The 10,212-nt window shown below is 41.1% G+C and overlaps 1 protein-coding gene across 5 annotated transcripts in view; it reads left to right on the top strand.

Moving 5' to 3' along the window:
* Nucleotides 1-7,581, top strand: part of MARCHF3 (membrane associated ring-CH-type finger 3) — a 64,119-nt gene extending 56,538 nt beyond the window's left edge. For all 5 annotated transcript variants that reach the window (XM_064403938.1, XM_064403937.1, XM_064403940.1 and 2 more), the window contains one exon: nucleotides 3,833-7,581. In XM_064403938.1, coding sequence (XP_064260008.1) covers nucleotides 3,833-3,991 — 159 coding nt within the window. In that variant the 3' untranslated portion in view covers nucleotides 3,992-7,581. The remainder of the gene's footprint in view (nucleotides 1-3,832) is intronic.
* Nucleotides 7,582-10,212: the final 2,631 nt, after the last annotated feature.

Here is a 10,212-nt window from a genome sequence, read left to right as displayed (position 1 = left end):
GAGCTCTGCCCCTCACTGGCTATGGCCATACTCTAGCCCAGATGTAAGAGCCTAAATAAGAGATGCAGGACTCCAGGCAGCTCTTCAAAATGCAGTTTATTCCATCCAAGGTGTTACAGCAGTCCAGGGTCGTGGGTGACAGAGCCTGTGCTCAGCTCCAGCTGCAGGCAGGCCTGGAGACCCTTTAATTTTGAGTCTCTAAAAACTGTTCAAAATACTGTACAATGCAAATCTTAATACTGTGTTAAGATGCTCTTCTTTGCTGAGCACCTTAATACAGTAGAACCAATCTATACCTTTACTTTTACCTACAGCCTATCATAACTACTATAATTGCCATATTCATGTTACTATTCTCCAATCACTAGAAGTTAGTACATTACAGATTAAGCTAGGAGTTTTTCAGTTTTCTTGCAGTGGAAAATTCTGAGACCTTTTTTCTACTTGCAACATTTGCTGACTATTTGCCTGTGCTATCTTTCTGCTTGGTAAAAACATCTTCTTGTTTGAGGTGGGTTTATTCTTTGTTCTAAGTCATAAAAACCCCCTTCTAACTAACAGACCCTTTGCCTCCTTGGCTATCCAGTAAGACTGAACAATTCTTTTCTTCTATATCAAAACTTGCTTCCTTCCATCTCTATTCCTTCTTCAGATTCTACATTCAAAAATCTTTCTGCTAAGCATACATATCTGTGAGACTTTCTTGTCAAACTTCCATCCTTCCCAAGACCCCTTCCAGCACATTTGGGCCCGTGTGAGCTGCTGAGGAGGTGGCACTTTTAAAAAGCTGCATTGGTGGAGCAAGAAACCCCCCTGTGCTGAGCCCTGAGGAAAAGGGGGTGTGGGGGGAGCACAAAAACCCCACACTTCCTCACGAGTATCTCCAGGAAAGCTGTGAAAGGGAAATCTCATTTGCACATTTGGGAGCCCTGCCTCACCCCCGGAGGAGTGCAGGCAGGAGGGAAAGCTCAGAGTTTTGCCTCAGCCTCGTGCAGTTCATCTTTTTTTGTTGTTTTCTGCTTTTCTGTGAGGCAGCAGCACTCTCCTGAGACAGGCTGTGTACTCCAGCAGTGAGGCCACACTTGTTTTTTCCTGCAGTGCTGGGTGTAGATGTGCCTGGCAGGTATGCAAGCAAATATTGTTCAAATTTCCTTTGTGTTTGGCTCTCTTAGAAACCAAAGTGCTGGACAATTTACCTAGCACACTTAATTCACCATCACCAAACTGTCAGAAGTGGTAAAAGGCATTTTTCAGGTGGATTTAATTAGCTATGGTACAATCTTGCTTATTAAGACTGCTGCACCATCCCAACATTGGTCCCTATCCCTGGGTGTTGCATTTGCAGAGTAAGAGGCAAAAATCCCTTATATTCACTTTATAATTTTTACTCCTCCTAAAGCACACAGGGAAATGTGCTGTTGGCTCTTGGAGAACATGCTAGTGATATAAATGTATACCTTGGTTGATTTAATAGATATTCAGTATCCCTGATGCTCTCTCAGTTGTGGACAGCTGTAATTCCATTTTAAATTGTTATTTGGGGCAGAAGGAGATGGATGGGCTAAGGCAGCACTGTGCTCACTTGAGAAGGGCAAGGCAGGAAGGTTTTTAGGGGAGTGAATCACCAAATTATTGAGGCTGGGAGGCAAAATAATTTTCCTTTCAGTGATGTAGGAAAACCCCAGCCTGGGTTTGCCTCGGGGAGGGCTCCAGGCTCCCCTTGCCATGCAGGAAGGAATGGTCCCACACACAGAGAAGTGTTAATTCCACAGAATTCTTCACGTGCCTTGTCACCTTGGGAGTGGGAGAATCCTGTGGCACAGCCATGGCTGTGCAGGGAATAGGTTCAGTGCTGCGGGGCAAATGACACACGAGATGATACAACATTCCTTTAGGTCCTGGGGAAATGAAGAGAGCCAAAACTTTGTTTTAGTTCCAGTAAATCAGCCTTCCTTCTCCGGAGGCAAGAGCTGGCATACAGATTATTTACACACCACAGTTATCCCAGTGAGCAGGGAACAGCAGGGATGCTATTTTTAGCACCCCAGAGGCTGTTTTATCCCTCCCTCTAAAGCAGACAAATTCTCCAAAAAACACTGTTGCTTTTTACTCTGTATTTTTAACACACACACCCGCCAAAAAAGGCACCTGGTCCTCCCAAGAAGAAAGCTCCAGACTCAAAAAGGGGATTGTTACTTAAACTAAGGATTCAGGGCCACGCTTTGCTCTCTCTTGTATAAAACACATACCCAGTTTAACAATGCAGATATTGCTCAAAGGACCTCATGTTGTGCTGCTGGAAAACCCAACCTGAACTCCAGCTCACTCTTCTGAAGCTGCCACTGCATTTTGCAGGGCATCCACCTTTGCAGATGTCGGGGAGTTCTCACCCTCCTCACTACTGCAAGTGATTCCTGCTGCTCCTGCAGTGTCTTTTGAGAAGGGATTTCTCATATTCCTTCATACACCCTGCTCCACAGGAACAGAAGATGCAGGATGCTTTCCTCCAGGGGGAGGAGAGGAGGCTGAAAGTTGGGGGAATCAATCTGAAGAGCTGTCTTTGTTAAAAATTGATTAATGAACCAAAGATTTGTAGGTTTCTCTCAGACAGCTGCAAAAAGATCTAATTAAAAAAAATAAAAAAGGACTTTTTAGCCATTTTAGGATATTATTGAAAGGTACATTTCTTTAGTTCTTTAGTTATTTTTGCAGTATGGTGCATGGGTCAACTCCTGTCCACAGCTCAAGAAGAAAACCATCATCATTTGGCAGATTTCTCTAAGAATTTACAGGTTTTTTATTAGTTTTTATTTTTATTTCTTTGGGTTTTTTTGTTTTTTTGCACAGCTGCAACTCTCACAACGCTTGTCTGCCACTAAAACAAGTTGTGAAGTATTTTTTAAAAAACTGAGGCCGGGCTATCTTGCATCTCCACGGCAATCACACATTTCTCTTCCACATAAAGGTTGGAATTACCTGATAACAACAACAATACTTTCCAGACACAATATAAATTGAGACACACACGTTGTCAGCTCATTGACTCTGTGCAAGCCCAACTTTGGTGCATTCAGCAGTAAAATATTACAAGGTAGAACGCACCTGTGTTATCTGCCTGCAGTTACACTCTGTCAATTTAGAAGCCTGAAGCAAGAGAGGATATCCCAAATTCTCACTTCATGTGTGCCAACAGCTCGTGAGAAAGGCAGAGGTAGGAAGTCTGATTTTTCAGGCTGTGGAAAAAGGGGAATGGGAGGTGAAATAGTCACAGGCTGCTTTCCTCCTCTGCTGCGGCACCTCGGGGCATGGTGGGTTGTCACCATGATATTTTATGAAATATCCTTTTGCTAGGATTTTTCTCCAATTCTAGCTGAGACGCCTCAGAAAAGAAATGTAAACAATTAACTATCTGATGGCTGTGGGATGTGGCCTGGACATTGTTTACCAACAGGTGCATCTTTGGTCCATGTGAGTTGTTTCTACTTAATAACAAATCAGAGATGCGTTGGACTCTGAGAGTCATGAGCTTTTGGTATCATTCCTCTCCTGTCCTTTCCAGCCTTCTGATAGATCCTTTCTATTACTTTTAGTATAGTTTTAGTATAGAATTTTAATATAATATAATATCATAACATAATGAATCAGCCTTCTGAAACCTGGAGTCAAGATTCTCCTCTCTTCCCTCGTCCTGGGACCTTCGAACACAACCATACTGGGTCTCTCTTTTCACCAGTTCTCCCCCATTTTGTGGCACTGGGAGGCATCTGGAGCCCCAGCTGAGCCCTTGCAGGGTGGCAGTGACTGAAGGCAGCTCTGTCCCTTCTGTCCCCAGGTGTCCTTCAGGTACCACTGCCGGCTGTACCACGAGTGGCGTCGGAACAATCAGCGGGTGATGCTCCTCATCCCAAAATCTGCCAACGTCCCCTGCACCCAGCAGTCCCTGCTGGGCCTGCAGCCCCTCAAAAGGAGCTCCAAGGAGACAATCGTGTGATTTGGGGGTGCAGCTGCACACTAAAGGTGGTTTTGGGTTTTTTTTTTTCTCCTCAGACCCGTCAGGGTCGGGCAGCGTCCAGCACCCAGGAATGTGCAATTTGGATTTACAGACTGACTGCAGAGGGATAAATCACAGTCAGAGTTCAAGTGGCGGATGCTGCAGTCATCTGTGGCACATTTGTGGCATCTGCTAAGCTGCCAAGTGTGTTTAGTGAGCAGGGACCCTATGGATTCTGCAAATATGTTAATTGTTGCGTCATCGAGGGATGCAAACTTTTTTATTGTTTAAGGTATTAAACTATGGTAATTAACAATGCAAAACAGGTTTTAAAAGTGCTTTGTTTTTATGGTTTCTTGTTCCTACAGTGCTGTTGCTTTAGGCAGCTGGACAGTAACCAATATTTATTTCTGCTTCCTAAAGCACAGCAATGGCATTTCCTCATTTGATTTTATCTGCAGGTCCATTATACCAATGTTTTGATTATTAAAATCTGTGTATAATGAGCTCTAAAAATTGGCACATTATTTAAATGCTACAAAGTGATTAGAAAATTGTATTACCCATTTCCTATTTGGCAGGGAAGATCTGACAGGAAGATTCTTCAGTTATGACTCTAGCATGCGCAAGAGAAAAATTACACAAATTGCAATAATCTTCCTGTCAAAAGTATTATAGTACATAGCACTCAGGAAAAAAAAAAAAAAAAAGATATTGTACTTTTCCATAAAGAAGCACCACATTCTTCAGTGAAGTGCACATTCTGCTGGTGTGAATTCAAACTTAGCCAACATATCCTGCATTTATACCAGGCTGAATTTAACTCTGCAGCTTACTTTTGTATAGGGAAAGATCTGCATACATAATGAATGAGATCATCAGATAAGTTTTAGAAAGCAGGGACTCATCTTGCATGAAGAGCAGCATTATTTTAAAGCAGCAGAAACTCCAGCTTGACAGGTAGGATTTGGCAAAGTGTGTGCAAACCCTGACCTCTTATGGTAGCACTGAGACCAAAAAAAACCCACTAAAATATTTAATACACAGTCTTCTATAGTGACCAGATTGAATAATCAGACCTTATTCCTGGGTGACTTTATCTGCTTCCCCTTGGTTTTGTGCCTAATTCATTCAGCAATTCTTCACTCCCAGAAGAGACACACTTATTTTAAATAACTACACAAAATCTCATTACTGAATGCTGTTGGAATTAGAAATCGATACAGAGCCCCTCTGAACAGATGAATTTCTTAGAATTGTGCATGGATGGCAGTGCCATCATGTGCTTTGTTTTCCAAAAACTGCAGGAACTGGAAATCAAAAGGAAGACGTAGCAGCAAGGCTAATAATTTGTTATTCATAAAGTTCAAGGTATTATGGGTATTTACCACCAGACAAGAAGTTATTTGATGTTTTGTGTGTGCTCTGTGGGGGTGAAAAAGCTTAGTACACAAAGCCAGACCTGTTAAATTTCTTTATTCTGTCTGTGGACCAGTCTAGCTGTGAGCACGTTGTTTAGCAATGTTCTTTGTGACTGTCAGTCATGGGGATAGGAGAATCATGGGGATATAAAGCAATAACAGCCTCATTCCAACAGAAAGGCACTTACACAAGGAGCCAAGGTGGGCAGGAACGTCATGAACCTGCAGATCTGTACTCATCAGCCTGACAAGGCTGGGGTTGCTCATGAATAACTGCTTCTCTTCCTGGGAAAACTAAACAAGGATCTGAAGATGAGGATATCACAATCTCTGCGACAGCCTGTAATGCTTTATTTTATTTCATTTTTATACCTCTTCCCAACGGTAAATAATTATTTGTAATGAAGACTGAACATGCGCTTAAGCGGAATTCCAGATTTTAAAAAAATATCTGCTGGCTATCTGGGGCAAAGAAATAAAGCAAATCTAGCTGGGTCGGGATGCTGTCAGTGTTTTAATGCCTACAACACATACTTTAGGTAACGTTGATTCAGAACTTTATTACTGTGCTCAAATTCTTTGAGAATTGTTATTCTTAGTGAGTGCTATTGTTGGCTTTGCCTCATGAAACCAAAAATCAGTGTGATAGAGAATTCAGAGGCAAAGCATTCAGGGAAACATTTATTTAAGTGAAGCTGCAAGGTCTGTGCACAGAGATCAGCACAGTGGCTTGGCCCAGCTCATCTGTGCTATTTCAATTTTTTTTTTAAATTTGTTTCTTGGGTTGGTTTTTTTTTGTGTGTGAAGACATCTTTACTGAAGAAGGCATATTGAAGCAGACAGATTAAAAGTATGGTCCAGTTTAGCACACACATCACTAACCCAGCTCCTGTGCTGGATGCAGCAGCACAGCAGACCTGTCTGGTGAAGTCACAGCAGTGTCCCATGGTTTTTCTTGAGGAAAAAAAAGAGTGGCAGAAAAAATCCAGTCAGACACTTACCATTGCATTAAAACCATGGAACCAAAAAAAAAAAAAAAAACAAAACACATACTTGTATTCTTCCTTGTTTTTCCTAAAACACAAGAACTGGGAGGTGAGAGATATTACTTCTTAATCCCACTGCTGCTCTGAAGATTTACAGGCAGAAGGATCTCCCAGATGGGAGCTGATTTTTCTTCCACGAATTGATGCCACACCAACCCCAAATTTCCACAAAATACTGGATTATTACAGCAGATTATTAAAAACAGGTTATTACAGAATATTTTCTACAATAGCAGCAACACCCATTTCTGTCTGAATAAAAGTGAAAAGCCAAAATTAACCACAGCAGAAGCCACAGCCAGCAAAGCTCCTGGCAGTACAATGACACCTTTGTTATGCTCTCCTTAAAATTAATTAAAGAACATAATTAATGACAGAATGAGTGACCATTTTTTAATGTGTTTCAAATGCCACTCAACTTCTCTCAGCAACTCTATGCTTTCTTCCCATGCAGCTGACCTTGTAATTTACATTCCTTTTTCAGATAAGAAGTTACATGTAAGGAACAGCATTCAACAGTATTTGAGCCAGTATTTTAAGTTGCAAATGATAAAAGCAGCCTGTTCTGATCCAGTGTGGTGAGTGTAATGCAAAATGAGGAAGTTTTACCTTTTTTTGGTAGTCTTTCCCCTGCAGGACTTGCCTATCACATTACATAAAGATTTAGAAATACCCCAGTTTTCTGTTCAGCTGGAAGGAAGTCACAACAGAAGCAGTTATTGAAGATACTTCAGTTTTTGGTGTTTGGGGTTTTTTTTCCGTTACTCAGCTGAACAGTTCTGCCTGACTGAGACCTCAAAATGTCATTTACATTTCATTTATTTAAACCAGCTTTGCACCAGTACAAAGTCACACAGGGCAAAGTGACAGCTCTGCATAAAGGGACCCAGAGCCAATAAATGCAACTGGCCTTTGATGCAATGGGAACCATCAGAAAGAGGTCTGAGAACAGATTCTGGGACAGACTCGTGCACTAAGAGAGCTAAAGAAGCTCTCCTTTTGAAACAAACAGAAAAACCCAATCTGTTAAGAATTAATATCTTTACTTGTTACTTTTTGTGAGATGGCGCCTCATTTAACACAGAACTGGTTAATTAAAGAAGCATTTTCCTTGCAAGCAGAACCGAGCCCTGCCTCTTTACTGCCAATTATTGGGTGTTCAAAAGTATCTTTAAAACTACCATGCCAACTCATGGAATCCCACAATTTTTAAGGTTGGAAAGGATGATGCATTGAGTGCAACCACTGACCCAGCACCACCACGCTGACCACAAACCATGTCCCCAGCTGCCACATCCACAGGTTTTGCTGAACACTCAACAGGGATAATAATTCCACCACTTCCCTAAGCAGCCCATTCCACCCCTTCAGTGAAGGAACTTTTCCTGATACCCAGTTTAAACCTTGCCTGGAGCTGCAGGGGTTGTTGTGACCCAAGGGGAGGACCCAGCACTTCCCCTGGCTGTCCCTGACCCCACTGGCCTCATCCCATGGATCCAGCCTGCCCAGAGCCTCTGCAGAGCCCTCCTGCCCTGCAGCAGATCCAATTTAGTGTTATCCATAACTCCAATGTAGTGTTATCTCCAAATTTACTGAGGGAAAACTCCAGGTCAATAAAGATAAATAATAACCAGAGCTCGTCCCAACACTGCTGACGACACCTCACTGATCCACTCTGTTATTCCACATTTCAAAATTAGTTTCACATCCATGTCCAAATCAGCTTTTTAAAAAATCAAGGGGTACATCTTAACCCTTAACCTGCTTTCAGGTATTAAATCTTCTGCTGACAGCCTCTCCTCCACACCTGCTTGTGGCAAGGCTGCAAAACACTCACCCTCCTGTTGGGTTGAAAGGTCACAAAACCAAAGGGAATTTTTTTTATTCTAAGTGCACCAAATACTTTCCCAATAAAACCTGTCAAAACAGACAAAAAATGTTGATATCCTATGTACAACATGCCCTTAGGAGCAACAACAAAACACACCAACCTCAAAAACAAGATGCTGCAGTTGCAGGGGAAATCAATGTCACAGTTTCATTCCATGGCTTCTATTATTATGCAGAAAGTAAGACTTGCTTGCCAAAAATAATATTTGTTATTCTGAAAGTGCAGAACAGCTACGAAAACTCACATCCAAGAGTTAAATTTTAAGAGGAAAATTCTATCAGTCAATCATCTTAAGCTGAATTGTGCCTTCCTTTATTAATGCCCCAAATGCAGCTTTTCTTCGGGGCTAATCACAGTGTTTTTATCACACAGAAATCCTGTATTTATGCAAACCTGCTAAAAAGAAACCAGGAGATCAGCAAAAGGCTCTGAGCAATAAATGCACACCAAGCAAAACCTGGGATAAAACAGCTAACTTCTGCCATAATCCTATGATGGAGCTAGTTGAGTATTATAAATAATTAAGTGTCCCAGCACTTCCTTGATGTCCAGGAAAGGCTAAATAAGCATTCACATCCATCACACACAGCCTCCCCTCCCTTTCTAAAAATCACCAATTATTATCAGCTGTCCTCTTTGGGACAGGGGCTTTAAGAGCTTTTATTCTCCATCAACTACTTGATTTCTTTGCCTGGAGAAAAATCCTTCACAGTTATCACGTGGCCATTTCTGTAAAAGCAGCAGCATTTAACTTGTAGTACAGATACAGCTTACAGTTCAATATAAATATGAAACACAGTGTTCCACAGATAAAAAAACATCTTTTTCAATACAGAAACCCCCAAATTGGTATCTAAATGATACACTGATAAGACAAATTTTCATGGAAACAAATTAAACTAAGACCAGCATTTAAAATTGCATAATTCACAGAAGAAAATTAATAAATAGCATCTGTTGAACAGAATTTATATATTAATTTCTCTGTCCATATTTTGCTGTCAGCTTGGACAAATGTGATGTATATGTGTAAATCACGAACAAGGAAATACAAAGCAAAACCCAGTTTTTAGCACAAAACTGCTGCCAACAGCACCACAAACTAATTTGCAGCAGTTTTGACTACACTGGGGTTTTTATAATGAACACTGGGAAAAAAGAATGCAGGTCACAGGTTTGCTGCACAGGTCAAACCACTTGTTTCCTAAATTCCTAATCTGTTTCTCACAGGAGTGAGTGTGTTTGAGCAGAAACATTTCTGGTGAAGTGTTTATCCAGCTACAAGCAGTAAATTGCTAAAGAGTTTTCATCTGCAGCAGGATGCAATTTGTATCTAATTCCAGAACCAATGATAATCAAGTTATGGAACTTGCAGGGAAGTGCAGGAAGTGTTGGGTTGCTGCTGTGTAAGTATTAAGAAAAAAACCAAGCAAAACAAGATCTCCACCTTGTGGCAGCATGTTTCACAGCTGTGTTTCCCAACATTCCCTTCTTCTAATTTACAGTGATTCCTGCCACAGCAAAGAAAAAAAGAAAAATTATTCTAAAATCTGCATTTCTCCCATTGCCATCGAAGAACAGGCTCTACAAAAGCTATAAACAAGAATTTGACCATGCAGGAAGGTTCCTACCATAACTTCAGATTTGTACATCAACCCTTTCCCTTCTACCTTCTGCTGACACATGGTTGAAATGCCACCAGAAAAGGGCTCATCCAAGGTGAAACACACGCAAAAAAAATCTTAATTTTGCCATGAAAAGTTCAGTCAATTAAAAAAAATATATATAATCAGTTTCCAAAATTCTGGCTGTGCATTTGAAACAGTAAATTCACGTTTTGTCAAAGGTAAGTATTTTATATCA

This window comes from Passer domesticus, chromosome Z (genome assembly GCF_036417665.1).
Source record: "Passer domesticus isolate bPasDom1 chromosome Z, bPasDom1.hap1, whole genome shotgun sequence".
NCBI lineage: Eukaryota > Metazoa > Chordata > Aves > Passeriformes > Passeridae > Passer > Passer domesticus.
Note: the sequence above shows the minus strand (reverse complement) of the source record. Positions and strands in the feature narration are given on the sequence as shown.